The sequence below is a fragment of the Oncorhynchus mykiss genome, chromosome 22 (genome assembly GCF_057628025.1).
Source record: "Oncorhynchus mykiss isolate SJ-2025 chromosome 22, ASM5762802v1, whole genome shotgun sequence".
Taxonomy (NCBI): Eukaryota; Metazoa; Chordata; class Actinopteri; order Salmoniformes; family Salmonidae; genus Oncorhynchus; species Oncorhynchus mykiss.
In genome coordinates, this window is record NC_143043.1 from 11,749,575 (window position 1) to 11,768,353 (window position 18,779).

At 42.2% G+C, this 18,779-nt stretch overlaps 1 protein-coding gene across 28 annotated transcripts in view; it reads right to left on the minus strand.

Moving 5' to 3' along the window:
* LOC110501351 (peripheral plasma membrane protein CASK) overlaps positions 1–17,716 on the minus strand; it is a 202,496-nt gene extending 184,780 nt beyond the window's left edge. For 24 of the 28 annotated variants that reach the window (XM_036958686.2, XM_090215449.1, XM_036958683.2 and 21 more), the window contains exon 1: positions 16,788–17,636. In XM_036958686.2, the coding sequence (XP_036814581.1) occupies positions 16,788–16,846 (59 nt within the window). In that variant the 5' untranslated portion in view covers positions 16,847–17,636. Of the gene's footprint in view, positions 1–16,787 lie in introns of all 28 variants that reach the window. The other 4 variants (XM_090215447.1, XM_090215444.1, XM_090215440.1 and 1 more) reach the window with 1 other exon arrangement.
* Positions 17,717–18,779: the final 1,063 nt, after the last annotated feature.

An 18,779-nucleotide genomic window follows, 5' to 3' on the forward strand; every position in this document is an offset into this window, starting at 1 on the left:
CAAATAATAGTGTCTAATTACAGTTTGTGACAAAATAATTGTACCATCTAAACCACTGTGAAAGATCTTTTCGACAACCAAAAATATTGTATTTTCAGCTGTTTGAAGCTATTATACAAAACCAAAAAGTAAAAAGATGCAAAAACAAAACTTAATTACAGGAAGCACAGAAATAGCGCACACAAACCAGATCTACCACTTCTTAGACTTGCTTTCAATGACAATGACAGATCTATAACTCACATTTCTACGTGAATTTGGAATGGCTTTAAGAAACTTTTGTGATGGTTTGGTGTGGTATGGCCATTACTATTATCCAACTTGTTGAACCTGTGAAGACCTCTAGCTTCTAAATGACATAAACCTCAACCGTTATATTTTCCAGTGATGAAGACATGGATGTCTCATGGTATGGTGGAGTATGCAAAATGGGTCAATTCTTAGCATCTTTATCAACTAAATGTTTTGACATTCAGGTCCAAAAAGTCACTTTCTGACCACTTCTTCCACAGGCAAACATGAATTCACTTCTTCCACAGGCAAACATGAATTCACTTCTTCCATGGGCAAAAAGTGACTGAATTCAACTGGATTTACCCTTGAAGTAATCCCTGTCCCTTCCTAAAAAGCCTCCTTTCCTTTCTTTACCTCCACTGAACTATAATGCACTATGATGCACTTGAGTATAAAGACAAAGTTTTTTCACTCAGCAGACAAGTGAGTAAAAACACATTACAATATCAGGACACAGCCCTGTCATTTCCCTCCCTCCTAACTAGTCCTGTGATGTTATTGTAAAATACTTCTGTAAGTTCCGGAGAATTTACAAAAATTATAAAAATTCCAAATTCCGATCATGTCGGCAAAAAGCAATCAGACAGTGTGTGCCGTTATCTGTAATGAAGCGTTGAGGTTAGTGACCTGAAAAAGTGCTGCTGTCTGTCTGCATTAGCCTAGCATTCAGTTCAGCCTGGCTAGACAGACAGTAATGATTGTGTCTTCTTCATTGAAACTGAAAGTAGAGGGAGGGGGATTTCTTCACTGGCTTCCTAAGCTAGCTGCTAAGCTAAATCACGTAGCCAACTGTCAGACTGTCTCAAGCATTATGATGGGAATTGGAAAAACGTTCAATCAATGTTAAAGGCCAAGTGCAGTCCAAAACTTGATTTTCATGTTTTATATATACACTATATTATACAAAAGTATGTGGACACCCCTTCAAATTAGTGGATTCGGCTACTTCTGCCAGACCCCTTGCTGACAGGTGTATAAAATCGAGCACACAGCCATGTAATCTCCATAGACAAACATTGGCTGTAGAATGGCCTTACTGAAGAGCTCAGTGACTTTCAATGTGGCACCGTCATAGGATGCCCCCTTTCCAACAAGTCGGTTTATCAAACTTCTGCCCTGCTAGAACTGTAAGTTATGTTATTGTGAAGTGGAAACGTCTAGGAGCAACAACGGTTCAGTCGCAAAGTGGTAGGCCACACAAGCTCACAAAACGGGACTGCCAAGTGCTGAAGTGCGCAGCACGAATAAATTGTCTGTCCTCGGTTGCAACACTCACTACCGAGTTCCAAACTGCCTCTTGAAGCAACGTCAGCACAAAAACTGTTTTCGGGGGCTGCATGAAATGGGTTTCCATGGCTGAGCAGCCGCAAACAAGCCTAAGATCGCCATGCGCAATGCCAAGCGTCGGCTGGAGTGGTGTAAAGCTCACCACCATTGGACTCTGGAGCGGTGGAAACGTGTTCTCTGGAGTGATGAAGCACGTTTCACCATCTGACAGTCAGATGGACGACTCTGGGTGGGGCAGATGCCAGGAGAATGCTACCTGCCCCAATGCATAGTGCCAACTGTAAAGTTTGGGGGAGGGGGAATAATGGTCTGGGGCTGTTTCATGGTTCGGGCTAGGTTCCAGTGAAGGGAGATCTTAGTTCCAGGGAAGGGAAATATCAACACTACAGCATACAATGACATTCTAGACGATTCTGTGCTTCCAACTTTTGGCAACAGTTTGCGGAAGGCCCTTTCCTTTTTGAGCATGATAATGCCCCCCGTGCACAAAGCGAGGTCCATACAGAAGTGGTTTGTCGAGATCGGTATTGAAGAACTTGACTGGCTTGCACAGAGCCCTGACCTCAACCCCATCAAACACCTTTGGGATGAATTGGAATGTCAACTGCGAGCCTAATCGCCTAACAGCCTAATCGACCTCACTAATCCTTGTGGCTGGATGGAAGCAAAAAACATAAAAATGGCTACATCGGACCTTTAATTTCCGAATATGTTCCTGAGAGGGATGTGTGAACATGATGGAAGGAGCATTTTTCTTGTCGCTGCACACATAGAGCTGCAAGAGACCATGTTTTCATGGACTTGACATGAGGGATACAGATTTCAGGAGCTAAATGTGAGAACACTGCACTAGTGTCTTTGGGTAATTGTGCGTGCTAAAACTACCCTCTCAGCAGAATTCTCCCCTATCCCATCAGAAAACAACTAACAGAGAGGCTGTGCTTGACACATACAGTTGAAGTCAGATGTTTACATACACTTAGGTTGGAGTCATTAAAACTCGTTTTTCAACCACTCCACAAATTTCTTGTTAACAAAATATTGTTTTGGAAAGTCGGTTAGGACATCTACTTTGTGCATAACACAAGTCATTTTTCCAACAATTGTTTACAGACAGATTATTTCACTTATAATTCACTGTATCACAATTCCAGTGGGTCAGAAGTTTACATACACTTAGTTGACTGTGCCTTTAAACAGCTTGGAAAATTCCAGAAAATGATGTCATGGCTTTAGAAGCTTCTGATGACATCATTTGAGTCAATTGGAGGTGTACCTGTGGATGTATTTCAAGGCCTACCTTCAAACGCAGTGCCTCTTTGCTTGACATGAAGGGGAAATCAGCCAAGACTTCAGAAAAAAACATTGTAGACCTACACAAGTCTGGTTCATCCGTGGGAGCAAGTATAAACACCATGGGACAAGACAGCCATCATATCGCTCAGGAAGGAGACACATTCTGTCTCATAGAGATGAACATACATTGGTGCAAAAAGTGCAAATCAATCCCAGAACAACATCAAAGGACCTTGTGGAGATGCTGGAGGAAACAGGTACAAAAGTATCTATATCCACAGTAAAACAAGTCCTGTATTGACATAACCTGGAAGGCCGGTCCGCAAGGAAGAATCCACTGCTCCAAAACCGTCATAAAAAAGCCAGACTATGGTTTGCTAATGCACATGGGGACAAAGATCGTACTTTTTTGGAGAAATGTCCTCTGGTCTGATGAATCAAATATAGAACTGTTTGGCCATAATGACCATTGTTATATTTAGAGGAAAAAGGGGGAGGCTTGCAAGCCGAAGAACACCATCCCGACCGTGAAGCACAGGTGTGGCAGCATCATGTTGTGGGGGTGCTTCACTGCAGGAAGGACTGGTGCACTTTAAAAAACAGATGGCATCATGAGGATGGGAAATGATGTGGATATATTGAAGCAACATCTCAAGACAGTCAGTCAAGTTAAAGCTTGGGCGCAAATGGGTCTTGCAAATGGGCAATGAACGCAAGCATACTTCCAAAGTTGTGGCAAAATGGCTTAAGGATAACAAAGTCAAGGTATTGGAGTGGCCATCACAAAGCCCTCAAAGCCCTCACAAAGCATTTCACATTCTTAAAATAGTGGTGATCCTAACTGACCTAAGACAGGGAATTTAAATGTATTTTGCTAAGGTGTATGTAAACTTCCGACTTCAACTGCACACAGTGTGGATGAAGGCCCCTTATAAAGGCTGTGTGTTTGAGGATGTTGGGCTCCCGAGTTGCGCAGCGATCTAAGGCACTTCATCTCAGTGCAAGAGGTGTCACTACAGTCCCTGGTTCGATTCCAGGCTGCATCACATCCGGCCATGATTGGGAGTCCCATAGGGCGGTGCACAATTGGCCCAATGTCGTCCGGGTTTGGCCGGGGTAGGCCGTCATTGTAAATAAGATTTTTTTCTTATCTGACTTGCCTAGTTCAATAAAGGTTAAATTAAAAAAAATCTTAACAAATTCACCTGAAATCTAGGCTAAGGGCCATATGTGACCCACCACCTAAATTCGGTACAATGCAGCAAGATTTTAAATGGTGTTTTTTACTTTAGTTTAAAGTAGAGACTCAAAGCTAGAAAAGTGTATATCATACACTGCAGTTGAGGAACAATGGGAAAGTAATTCTGCTTTGAAAGTCGTGACCCCACTATTGAGAAAATTTGCCTTGAATATTTTGGTATACCTACTGGAGAGCTCTTCTTTGTCTACACCCATTCAGCATCGTTCACACCCGCTTAAGCCTTAGCCCCACCCACCTCTTCAAGGATTCACATGAGAGGCCATGTGCTAAACAGAGTGAGTAGTGTAGTAAACAACCAAAGATTTCAAGACTAAAAGTGGTAAAAGTAGTAGCCTACAATAAGGAAAAACTTTACTAAAAATATACTTTTTCTAGTCCTTGGCCTATATCCTAATACGACTTTGGTGCATGTCACATTATCATCTCTGGTAAACACACACTATATCAAATCAAATTGATGTTTAGGTGTCACATGCACAGGATACAGAAGGTGTAAATGGTTCAGTGAAACGGTTACTTGCATAGTAGGAATATCACAAACAAAGTGAACTTCATGGGTCGTAATCGTCGTAATCATCTGGCAAAGTGAAACAATGAACCGGCATAATCCCAACTCATACTACTACCAATACAAATATTGTCATAGCTGTAGTATGAATCTGCAGGTATCTAAAGCTAACCAACTAGGTTCAATGTTAGCTAGCTAACGCTCGCTAGCTAGCTAACAGTACGCTTTAACTTGCAATGAAAACGATTTTCACAAAATGATAAACGTATAACATCTGAAAATGTAGCTAGACTCTTACCAGTATACATGGATGAACGAATCACGGCAGACTGGAACCCTTTAACCATTTTGTTTTAGAGGTCGACCGATTAATTGGAATGGCCGATTTCAAGTTTTCATAACAATGGTAAATTGGTATTTTTGGACACTGATTTGGCCCAATTTTTTTTTACACATTTATTTAACTAGGCAAGTCAGTTAAGAACACATTCATATTTTCAATGACGGCCTAGGAACGGTGGGTTAACTGCCTTGTTCAGGGGCAGAATGACAGATTTTTACCTTGTCAGCTCGGGGATTCGCTTTTGTAACCTTCCGGTTACTAGTCCAACACTCTAACCACCTGCCTTACATTGCACTTCACGAGGAGCCTGCGTGGCAGGCTGACTACCTGTTACGCGAGGGCAGCAAGAAGCCAAGGTAAGTTGCTAGCTAGCATTAAACTTACAAAAAACAATCAATCTTCACATAATCACTAGTTAACTACACATGGTTGATGATATTACTAGTTTATCTAGCGTGTCCTGCGTTGCATATAATCGATGCGGTGTCTGTTAATTTCTCATCAAATCACAGCCTACTTGTGATGATTTAGCACTGTCGTTGCACCAAACCTAACCATAAATATCAATGCCTTTCTTTAAAATCAATACAGAAGTATATATTTTTAAACCTGCATATTTAGTTAATATTGCCTGCTAACATGAATTTCTTATAATTGTGTCACTTCTCTTGCGTTCCGTGCAAGCAGTCAGGGTATATACAGCAGTTTGGGCCGCCTGGCTCGTTGCGAACTGTGTAATGTCCATTTATTCCTAACAAAGACAGTAATTAATTTGCCAGAATTGTACATAATTATGACATAACATTGAAGGTTGTACAATGTAACAGGAATATTTAGACTTAGGGATGCCACCCGTTAGATAAAATACGGAACGGTTCCGTATTTCACTGAAAGAATAAACGTTTTGTTTTCGAAATGATAGTTTCTGGATTCGACCATATTAATGACCAAAGGCTCGTATTTCTCTGTGTTATTATGTTATAGTTAAGTCTATGATTTGATAGAGCAGTCTGACTGAGCGATGGTAGGCAGCAGCAGGCTCGTACGCATTCATTCAAACAGCACTTTCGTGGGTTTGCCAGCAGCTCTTCGCAATGCTTCAAGCATTGAGCTGTTTATGACTTCAAGCCTATCAACTCCCGAGATTAGGCTGGTGTAACCGATGTGAAATGGCTAGCTAGTTAGCGGGGTGCGCGCTTATAGCGTTTCAATCGTTGACATCACTAAGCTCAGACTTGGAGTAGTTGTTCCCCTTGCTCAGCAAGGGCCACGGCTTTTGTGGAGCGATGGGTAACGATGCTTCAAGGGTGGCTGTTGTCGATGTGTTGGTGGTTCGAGCCCAGGTAGGAGCGAGGAGAGGGACGGAAGCTATACTGTTACTGGCAATACTAAAGTGCCTATAAGATATACAAACGGTACAGAGAGAAATAGTCCTATCATTCCTACAACTTCTTACCTGGGAATATTGAAGACTCATGTTAAAAGGAACCACCAGCTTTCATATGTTCTCATGTTCTGAGCAAGGAACTTAAACGTTAGCATTTTTACATTGCACATATTGCACTTTTACTTTCTTCTCCAACATTATTTTGCATTATTTAAACCAAATTGAACTGGTATGCATGTTTCATTATTTACTTGAGGCTAAATTGATTTTATTGATGTATTATATTAAGTTCAAATAAGTGTTCATTCAGTATTGTTGTAATTGTCATGTTATTACAACAAACAAAAACAATAATAATAAAACAATCGGCCGATTAATCGGTATTGGCTTTGTTTGGTCCTCCAATAAATCGGTATCGGCATTGAAAAATCATAATTGATCGACCTCTAGTTTTGTTTGTAGCTACATCTTCTTTGGCCAGCATTGTGCCAAGTCACTCCGGTTCACGCTGACCGTGGCGTGTGCAGAAAGTAGCCCACCACAACCTTTCCCAACTTATCTGTCGATAGTGCCTGCTAAATTCAGGGCATCAACGTTCTTGAGAAAAGTCGTAAAATTCCCGATGGCTAAAGTTATATTTTTCAACGCCAAGCTTCTTGAAACGGGTCACATATTCAATCAATTCCAATATGGGCATGTTAATTGCATGGCAAATAATAGATGCACAACACAAGAAATGTGCATTCTTATCAATGCAAGAGACGTTTGGTTTCTCTTAACTATCATGTGATTATCTGAACACTGTAGGCCTGGATCCCACTGGATCCCAGTGCCAAAGAGCCTTGGGTCACCATAGTGACATCCGTCAACAAGCTGTTCACGGCTTTCCTGCTGTCAGCAAGGAATCTTATGCATTCAATGGGGGACACATGTCTGCTTTGAGTCATAATATTGTTGCTAACCTAATCACCTACACTAATGCTAATGCAAATGGACTTCTGCTCTTCCATAACACTGTTTATACCAAGCTAACCTCTAATCCTCCACTTGGCACAGGAATTGCAGGAAATTAGCTTTAAAACCACAAGATAATTATCTGAGCTACATAGAAATGTGTAGAATTGCATCAAATTGACTTAAAAATGCAAAAATACCTCTACACCATTAAGATTGGGACTACTAAAAATCTCTCAAAAATGTACCCGGGCCGACAACACCCATTGCCACGACCCCTGCCAAGCCCACCACCTAAGCCCCTTTTTGATCCCCAGAAAATTTGTGTGTGGGTGTGTTTTTTTATTTTTTTAATCAGCGAGACGTCAACTTTTAGGGGGATTCTTGCACTGAAATTATATTGAATTCTGCTTATATAATCACACTATACCAAAAAAAACTGATTCAGATTCATGTCCATAGGGGGAGTAGCAGGGGAGGGTGGAGCAGTAGCTGACTAGTGGTGGCTATTCAGCAGCCTGATGGTCTGAGGGTAGAAACTATTGGCCAGACTTTCAGTTTTTGCCACGATGCTCCTGCACTGCCTGTGTCTGAGTGATTGAAGTGGGGAGAACAGGGCATGCATGGCTTGGGTCCCTGATGATCTTCTTAGCCTTCCTGCGACACTTGGTGTTGAAGATGTCCTGTAGGGCAGGCAGTGTGCACCCAATGGTGTGTTCGGCTGCAGCATAAAGTTCAAATGCCAAGACTCCGAGATCATTGAGTGCTTTTGAAATCTGTAGCCTATCTCTGCTGCGCTGTACCAGCATAATGGACAGTGTCCTACAGCAAGGCCCCTTTTGGTAATGAATACGTGACCCGTTTCAAGAAGCTAGGCATATGTCACAAGTCACTATTTCAACCCAGCCCAGCTCCATCAAGCCTCTTATCCATCTCTGCATGGGCAGCTTCAATAGAGACTGAATAGGAAGTAATATGCTCCTCTCAATGGATCAGTGCACTCACAGGCCTGCCTAAAGTCTCACTGTATATTTAACAATGTCTTCACTGTGGATTTAACCATGGGGCTTGTCCTTTACCACGCAGGGAGGTGGGTCTACTTTAAAATGAATAGAGTGAATTACTGTCCATTTGCATTACCTTAGTCAGGGACTCAGGCAAGCTTAATAAAAAGCCCATATGTAATCACTGTGCAGGGTGTGGGCACGAGTGTGGAAGTGTGTGTTAATGGTAGAAAGGAGTGTGTGTGTGTGTGGCCATACATAAGTCTGTCAGTTCTGCCCTCAGGCCCGGCTCCACAAGGGTGCTTACTCCCTCAGTTTTATTTTTTTGTCCCTATATAAAAATAGCAAAAAATGACATTGATTGAGTGACAGGCTGGCCCAACACCTGTCTCTGGATTACATCTTCAAACTAAGGGCAACCATGGCATCTAATTTTTGTCAGAAAGTTGTTTTTATTGCAAGTTAAAGCGTACTGTTAGCTAGTTAGCTAATGTTGATCTGTATGGTAATTTCATTAATATCTTAGAAATCTATTTGCATTGCTATTTATAGCCTAATGTTAGATAGCTAGATCAAATTGAAACTAGTTGGTTAGCTTTAAATACCTGCAGATTCATGCATGGTGGCTAGCTATGACAATAATTTTCTATTGCTAGTAGTATGGGTTGGCATTATGGTTCCTTGTTTAGCTAGCTAACTACCTACCTACATGTCTAGACAAAAGACTCCACTATGCAAGTAACCATTTCCCTGTACCGTTTACACCTTCTATATCCTGTGCATGTGACAAATAAACTTTGATTCTATTTAGTGTGTGTTTACCAGAGACGGAAATGTGAAGACAAACATGACCTGCACCTAGGTCAGATTAGAATATAGGTCAAGGACTACATCAAGTGTATTTTTAGTACTACTTTTTGCTAATACTTTCAACACTTTTAGTCTTGAAATATTTAGATGTTTACTACACTACCTTACTCTGTTTAGCACATGGCCTCACATGTGAATTCTTAAAGAGATGGGCAGTGCTAAGGCGTAAGAGGGTGTGAATGATGCTAAAATTAGTAGCCTAGTTATTCATGCATGGAAACAAAAATACTAAATAGCAGTTTGGCTTAGAATACCAACATCTGCGAATGTGAACGAATGAATGAGAACAGAACAAAACAGTGGTACCAAGTAGTCCTAGTAAACAAAATATCAGATGGATAAATGCATGACACAATCTATATGTAGGCTAGTTACATTAACAATAAACAAACGCAGTAAACAAAAGGAGAATTGAGATCCAAATAGCCTACAGCCTACTACAGCGAGATGCAGCCATGCACAGCTGCTTGCCAACTGAATAAGCCTATAGAGGCAAACATGGAAAATCATTCAGCTCGCTCATGAGTTCAGCATGTTGTGATACGGCACAATACACTTATGTGAATCAAATTCGAAACCACCTAATTAATGAAGCAATGCCAGCCTGCCATAAACACGTTTCCTAAACACAGAAACGAAAACCAATAGACTATATCAAGTAAACCATAATTGAATGTATCCATTCCTATAATGAAACATATGTAGCTACACACATGGACATCATTTGGGTTCTTCATTGGAAATATATTGAATTCTGCTTATATCACACTATACCACAATAAACATAAAAGTTCAAAACGCTTTTGACTATGAAGTGACAGGTTCAATGGCAAGAAATTGCCACTGCGCTCTATCAGCACCATGGACAGCGGCCTACACACGAAAATAAAGATTTTTATAATAAACAACCAGCTAGAGTGTTTCAATCTTACCTTTTCAAAAGGGTAGCAGCCTCCTTGATGCTCTGTGGAAATTCCTGAGTAATCGATCATTCCATTTTCCCTGAAATCTTCTTGTAATATCCCCCTCAAATGCCAGTTGGATTAGTTGAGCTTTCCTCGGGTGTAGCATGCCTCTTCTGTGCGGACTGAACACGTTTGTCAAAGTGGAAAATGAGTTCTCGCATGTAGCTGTGGACGCCCCAAAAGTCAGTCCATGTTTCAGTGCAGTAAGCACGGTCGGCATAGAGGAGAGAGGCTCAGAGAATCGTTGCAGCATATCAAGTGGGGTCCATTTGTCCTCCTCGGAGCCAGAGGGGCAGAGCAACACCAATCTCAGCTTGCACCAAATCTATTTTGCTTAGATCCAGCAACGGTTTCACCTTTTTCAACATCTGGAAAGTCATAACTCTCGGGGTCAAGGGCACACATGGCCTCCCTGAATCGTTCTGACATTTCACAGATGACAGCATCCAAGAGCCGCCTCTAAGGCTCTTTGCTTGATGCGTGCATAGCAAATCCTTTGGTACTATCAACAGCTTTCTTCCAGTAAGAATAGCCAGCTTGGGTGAAGGCCTTGTCTGTGTTAGCATTGGGAAACACAAAACTTTCGACATTGAGAAACAAAATGCTGCATCAGCAGTAACCAAGTATTCCGGTCACTCTCTTCCTATGAACCAGTTGTTATTAAATGAATGTTTTTGGACAGAAAACCGGATTTAACCTGGGCTGGCTCCTCTGTTCCAAGATCATCATGAACAGTCGGAGATGGAGGCGGCTGTGGAGCCATTATCTTGGCGCCGCTTGTGGAAGGGTTTGTAGGCTCTGCACACACAGCATCATCGCTGCTGGGCTTGGCGGCAGCCTCAGTGGGTTGATGCTGCTGCTGTTGCTCTCCTTCTCTTTTTTTGGGGGTACTTGGCAAAGTTCATTTTTGATATCCATCGTGGCAGATTAGCTGGTTTGAGCTAGCTAAATAGGCTAAGGCTAATAAGACTAACACTTTTTACAGTTAGCCAAGAAGCTACCTAAACTCGGTAGTGGCGGGGTGTGAGGCAGAGTTGAGTGAAGCAGCTTCAATGGTAAACTTCACAGCGCGAGCCTGCCCTTAAAAATCTAAATATTACAGGTATCACATTGTCTACCACAGAGATGAGTAGCACCCCCCACCCCGCTTTTTATGGAAACCCAAAGGACTCATACCTAGCCACCCAGTGGCTTTCCATAGACACACACAGTGGCGCGCCCTGTCCATTGTGCTGACACTCAATCATGTAAACTTGTTTAGCTTTTTAATTGAACTAGGCAAGTCAGTTAAGAACAAATTCTTATTTACAATGACAGCCTCCCCCCGGCAAAACCAACCAACCCTAACCCGGACGGCGCCGGGCCAATTGTGCGCCGCCCTATGGGACTCCTAATCACGGCCGGTTGTGATACAGCCCAGGATCGAACCCGGGTCTGTAGTGACACCTCTAGCACTGTGATGCAGTGCCTTAGACCACTGTGCCACTCAGGAGTCTTTAAATTGGGACATAAAACTACAACTGAGGGGGCTCAAGTTGAACTGAGCCCCTTGTGGAGTAGCGCCCAAGGGCAGGACTGTCAGGCTATTGTATGGCCACACACACACACACATTACTGACTCCCATTACACACACTTCCACACTCGTGCCACACTCGTGCCCACACCCTGCAAAGTGATTACATATTGGCTCTATATTAAGCCTGTCTGAGTCCCTGACTAAGGTAATGCAAATGGACAGTAATTCACTATTCACTTTAAAGTAGACCCACTTCACTGTGCGGTAAAGGACACGCCCCATTGTTAAATCCACAGTGAGGACATTGTTAAATATACAGTGAGACTGTAGGCAGGCCTGTGAGTGCATTGATTCATTGAGAGGAGTATATTACTTCCTATTCAGTCTCCTTTGAAGCTGCCCATGCAGAGATGGATAAGAGGCTTGATGGAGCTGGGCTGGGTTGAACTACACCGGATTATAGTTTACTGTACGAGGCCTGAGACTACTGCATGGCCTACTGACTACTGACTCCTGTCTGTCTGTCTGTCTGTCTGTCTGTCTGTCTGTCTGTCTGTCTGTCTGTCTGTCTGTCTGTCTGTCTGTGTGTGAGCGAGTGAGAAAGAGATCGTGTGTAGCATGTAGGCATCACGCAACACTTGTAAATAAAGGCTGTTCTAATGAAATAAGGCTGAGGTCCAAACAGCAGGATAAGCAGAACTGTATGCAGCTCTTTTTCTACAGTCCATATTGACACTGACATCATCTGCCTGAGCTGTCACATGCAACTGGCCCACCCACAACCAGACACACCCACAACCATACACACACCGGAATGGCTGATTAATTAGGGCCGATTTCATGTTTTCATAACAATCGGAAATCGGTATTTTTGGACGCCGATTTGCCGATTTAAAATAATAATAACAATTAAACCTTTATTTAACTAGGCAAGTCAGTTAAGAACACATTCTGATTTTCAATGACGGCCTAGGAACGGTGGGTTAACTGCCTTGTTCAGAGGCAGAAAGACAGATTTTCACCTTGTCAGCTCAGGGGAACCAATTTTGCAACCTTACAGTTAACTAGTCCAACACAATAACGACTTGCCTCTCTGTCGTTGCACTCCACAAGGAGACTGCCTGTTACGAGAATGCAGTAAGCCAAGGTAAGTTGCTAGCTAGCATTAAACTTATCTTGTAAAAAACGATCAATCATAATCACTAGTTAACTACACATGGTTGATGATATTACTAGATATTATCTAGCATGTCTTGAGTTGCATATAATCTGACTGAGCATACAAGCATACAAGTATCTAAATATCTGACTGAGCGGTGGTAGGCAGAAGCAGGTGCGTAAACATTCATTCAAACAGCACTTTCGTGCATTTTGCCAGCAGCTCTTCGTTGTGCGTCAAGCATTGCGCTGTTTATGACTTCAAGCCTATCAACTCCCGAGATGAGGCTGGTGTAACCAAAGTGAAATGGCTATCTAGTTAGCGCACGCTAATAGCGTTTCAAACATCACTCGCTCTGAGCCTTCTAGTAGTTGTTCCCTTGCTCTGCATGGGTAACGCTGCTTCAATGTTAGCTGTTGTCGTTGTGTTGCTGGTTCGAGCCCAGTGAGGAGCGAGGAGAAGCTATACTGTTACACTGGCAATACTAAAGTTCCTATAAGAATATCCAATAGTCAAAGGTTGATTAAATACAAATGGTATAGAGGGAAATAGTCCTATAATTCCTATAATAACTACAACCTAAAACTTCTTACCTGGGAATATTGAAGACTCGTGTTAAAAGGAACCACCAGCTTTCATATGCTCTCATGTTCTAAGCAAGGAACTGAAACGTTAGCTGTCTTACATAGCATGTTTGCATTATTTAAACCAAATTGAACTTGCCTTTTTATTTATTTATTTTAAATCGGCCGGTTAAACTGTATCAGCTTTTTTGGTCCTCCAATAATCGCTATCGGCGTTGAAAAATCATAAATCAGTCAACCTCTATTACAGAGCACTAATTATGGCCCCTCACCACACAACCCACACATGCGCACGCTCACACACACTCACACCCATCCATTGTTCTGAGTTGATCAGAGGCCTGATAATAAAAGAGAGTAGCCTGAAGGTAGAGTACATCTCAAAGTAAAACTATTCGACTTCTTTCTGTTACAAACTCCCAACACATCCCCCTTTCCCCTCCCTCCCTTCTCCCTTCTTCACCTCCCATTCCCCTGCAGTCTTGGGAACAGAGTGAATCAATCTAACAGCAACATGCCACATGCACACACAAACGTGCACTCTCACATACAAACACCAACACACTCGCTGACAGACAGACAGGATTTGTGCCTGAGGTCAGTGTTCTAAAATTGAGAGCTTAGGCCTAAATCCCGCTCACACACACACACATGTGCCAAAATCTCATTCACACACATACTCTGGGACAGCACACTGCAAAAACCCTACTCTTCCACACACAGTCCGGCGTTAAGCTGACCTATATATAGGCCTATAGTATCACTGTGCATCTAACCTCGACATAAAACCCTGACGATCTGGAGCATTAGGCTTTTAAAGTGACGCCTTTGCAAACGGCTGTGTGGTTATTTGGTAGGGTTTCCCCATTCCCTTTGTTAATCTCTTTTCTCACAGGATCAAATCAACAGTCTACTTCACCGCTCCATTCAACAAAACTCTGTAGTCTAGTAGGGACCAAAGACTGATGTTGATTATTCAAATGTTGTTCAAGTGTTGTAAACCACACTGGAATTGACAGAAACAAAATGAGTGTGTGTTTGTGAGTGCAGCTAACAGCGGAGATTGGAAGTGTTTCGACTTTACTATTGTAGTCTTGTCTCTTTCCATATCTGTTCTGACCAATCGGCTGTTGGGCTGGATTGGGACTAGGCTGGTATGATAGCAGCTGCCACGAAACACAGATCGTGGATCAGATAACGCTATCCCCAATCCTGACCTTAACCATCGGGGGTAAAAATGCTTAACTGACCATATACCAGTGTCTAGGGGAAACTTCATCCTACAAATGTTTGTTTAATGTGTGTGTACCTAACTCCTCCGGATATCAAGTACAGAGAGAGATATTTTGTCTGTCAGTGTCTTTTACATTTCTCACACAGGATTCAGGCCTGCCTAAACATGTTACAGTAGGCCCTTTGCCCAGTCAGTACACACTAGGGTTGGGCGTTATACCGTAACTCGGGTATTTTGAAATACCCTCTGCATGACTTTTCCAATACCGCCTTTGACGTTATTTCAGCTTTTTACAGAAATACCTGCAGTCAACTTGTGCGCTAGGTAAAACATAAAGTAGATTGCTCTCAACATTTCGCCTGTTAGATTATTTTTCATCATGAAGCGTTCCGTTACTTGTTTCCCAAAACAGATGTTTGAGCCAGTCACATATGTTTTTTTTACAAAGAGGGACAAGCAAAACGGGAGCTTTGTGAGGTGAGTCACTCCTGCAGCGCAACTTAGTGAGGTGATCAAGTTACATTTGTCTGAAATTCACTACTAAAGTTTGCCAGCTATATATCGTATAACCATTAAGTTAACTATCTACGGTGTGTAAAATAAACTCTCTACAGCTAGGTTTTGCTAACATAAGTGGCTAATGTTAGCTTGCAAGATCAAGCTTTTTCGTAACAGCAGCAGAGACAATCGCCTCCTGGATAAAGATCCTGCTGTCTAATATATGTTTTGTGCATGGTGCAAACTGCCTTTTTTTATACTTGCATAACTTTATAAGCTGGGTCTTCTCTCTTAGTGGTAAATGTTTGCATGCGCTCGTTAGCATTTACCTTGCATCCGCTATGGGGATTCCTTAGTACTTGTTAGCGTGTTGTTAGTATACTGGTAAGGGGGGTGGCACAGTCACATTATGAAGGTATGGAAATCTGGATACCGCCCAACCCTAAAACACAGTGTCAGTATATACAACACACACACACACACTCACACACACACACACACACACACAGTGGCCACTGTCAACAAAGCCAACCCAGCCCGGATCCCGTCAACATGATGATTGATGTGTTTCCGCCTTTGGTTTTACACCTGATTTTCAAGACCTGATTTTCAGGGAGAGGCTCTTGCTAACTGCCTGAAAACCTACTATCCAATGTACTAAATCTAATGCACTGATAGCCTTCTGTATAGTGCATTTATGAACACGCTGTTTGCTGTTGTTTAGATTAATATAAAAGTCCCTTTCCAATTGTGTAATTACACTCAACCTAATGACTATGTAATTACAGTGCAACTATTATGCAAATGCTAGAGTGGAGTAGCCTACATCTAAACAGGACACCAAGGCAATGATTGACTATACAGACCGACAGGGTTGTAATGCATTGGGACTTGAAGCCTGCCGAATCCCTATTCATTCACCATAATCATCATTCTGATGTGTCCTCATCATCCCAGACTGAGAGAATAAGATCCACACAGCAGCTGTGGAGGAGGCCCACTTACAACATGTAGAATAGAATAAAGAACATAGAACAGACATTTGCTGTCACTGCAGGAAAGAAGTATGCACCCACAACATAAGAAGGAAGATAAATTAATCCACAGAGAAGTAATCATGCATTTTCACTGGCTCTGAAATAATTGGATTTCCTGGGAGTGAGCAAATGAGGAAAGATTATATTGTCACATTTGCATGTAGCCTAGTCACAACTGCAAGTGACAATATGCAGATAGCCTTCTAGTACAACATGACATATTGATTGCACATGACTCATGCGATTGTCTCATACCTATAAGAAATCACAGGTCATTCATTACCTATCTGACATTGCTAATAGAGGAATGTGTAACATGGGAGACTTGCATCTTGCACAGGAGATTGAAGGCTATGAATTAAAATCTGTAACTCAGACGTGGTAATATGCACTACAGCTCAGCTGTCATGACCGATACAGGGTGTGTGTGTTCACTCTCCACCACACCATGATGAACTGTGAAGTGTCTCCCGTGCATGTTGTCACACAGAGAGCGAGAGAGAGAAAGAATACTCTAGACAGGGGACACATTCGGGGAGATACAATGTAACCGCATCGTGTAATAAAAGGCAACAAACATTACACGTACTTTCCAATGACCTCACACAGCTCGTACACATCTTCAAACAGTACGTCGTCGTCCGCCATGGTCCAGCGAGGCTGGGGAAATAATTCCCCCCAAATCCGTCCTGAAACGTATGTTCCAAAGCAAATAATCACAACAAACGGACGTTTTTGTGAATACAAACTGTTCTGCTCTCTGTAGCCTAGGCTACTTGAAGCGTAGACTAATCACCAAGGAGTTGGGAATAAAGCTTCCCCAATTCCAATGGGTTAGAAAAATATTTTTTCCCCAAAACGCTGCGTAGCTGCGGTGGTTCAACTACGGTGGGAAGCTTCAAGGCAACGTGAGTTTTTCAATAATCCCGTTTACGGTCTCCGGTTCTGCCCCACCTTGCCCAGGTTTCCTATGTAGGCTACTCCTCCTCGAAGCCTACGGTGATATTGTAAAACGTTATAATAAACAACTCGAGTCGCGTGCCCTGTCCGCTGATCCACATTAGTCAACCGTCCAGAACGCACGTAGGCTACAACCCGCTGCAAAAACTACAGCTATACTCTGTGTATCTTGCAGAGTTCATCAACAAAACGAACTATTTAATCAAAATACTGTTTAATGTAAATAACACATACGTGTAGTCTATCTACATTCTTCACATCCCAAAAGAGGTGAAAAGGTTAGTTTCGTCCCCCTTGAAAAGCGCGCATGGTTCCCGTGCACACGCGACTCGATCGGGAAGGTAAAACTATTAACTGAAAATGGGCTTCAGGGGCGTGCTCTAATCCTCTCTCTCTCTCCCTTTCACTTTATCGTTGCTCCAATTTTCCTCTCTTCCTTCGACGCTCCTCGTCCAGCATAGCCAAGCTCCTCCCACCCAAGGTTATGAAACTGCCCCGCAAACCACCATTATGGTTCCGCAGGAGCGGCTGCGTACCGGGATCCCACAATTGAAACACACGGTGCTTGAGCCAAGATGACGTGGCGGGAGCGCCTTTGTGGTAGTTTTCGAGTCGCAGTTTCCAGATTCACTTTTAAATAACAATAAATCACAACAAGGTGTACCTTTTCAAAGTGCAAATGACACCCCAGCATGCACACTTAGGCATGTAAACCTGCAATATGTAACTTTTTGGGCGACACAACCAAATCAACATAGAAATGTGTGTTATAGATCTGTCATTCTCATTGAAAGCAAGTCTAAGAAGCAGTAGAGCTGTTCTATGTGCACTATTTCTATGCTTCCTCTGCTTAAATTACATTTTTGTGTCTTTTACTTTCGGTTTTGTACAACAGCTGAAAATAAATATTTTTGTTATGGAAAATATATTTCACAGCAGTATTAATTATTTAATTCAAACAGAACTCATTCGTTGCTATTGAATGGCAGTAGTGGTGTGTGGGTAAAGTCTCAGAGGAAGGCAAGCCAGAAAAAAATTGCCATATTACAACCTATGTGTTGTGATAATTGCGTTATTTGCTCTATAACTGTTAGGTAATATGCCTTGCGACCGTGATAAATAAGGTTAAGGCCTAGACAATAAGAAGACACAGTCGCAGAATAAATTCAAACACACCTTTGTTTCATCACAAAACCAGAGAGCAACATCTGTCCGGTGGAGTCCACAAAGCATATTGCATGTAACAAACAGTTACATGACCTACAGCATGGCCAATCAAGGTAATGTTTCCGACATTTTTGGACTACTAAACAACTTGATTTAGAACCACGGAGAGTTACAGCAAGTCGCAAAGAAAACAGGAGCTCCACTATTCCAGCACCATTTCAACTTCAACATTTCAACATCATCAAATCACCTATGCTTAGTCTAATACAGTGACAACTAAAAGATACCAAAAACAATTTAGTCCAATCGAAGTCAGTTAAATATGATGTGGCTGTCCATGGTTCTGATTTATCTGTGTGTTTGTGTTAGTGTGTGTGCGTGCGTGCATTAGTGTAGATGTCCAAGTAGAAAAAAACATGTTGACTCAATATACTTGCAATCCGCTGTCATAGAG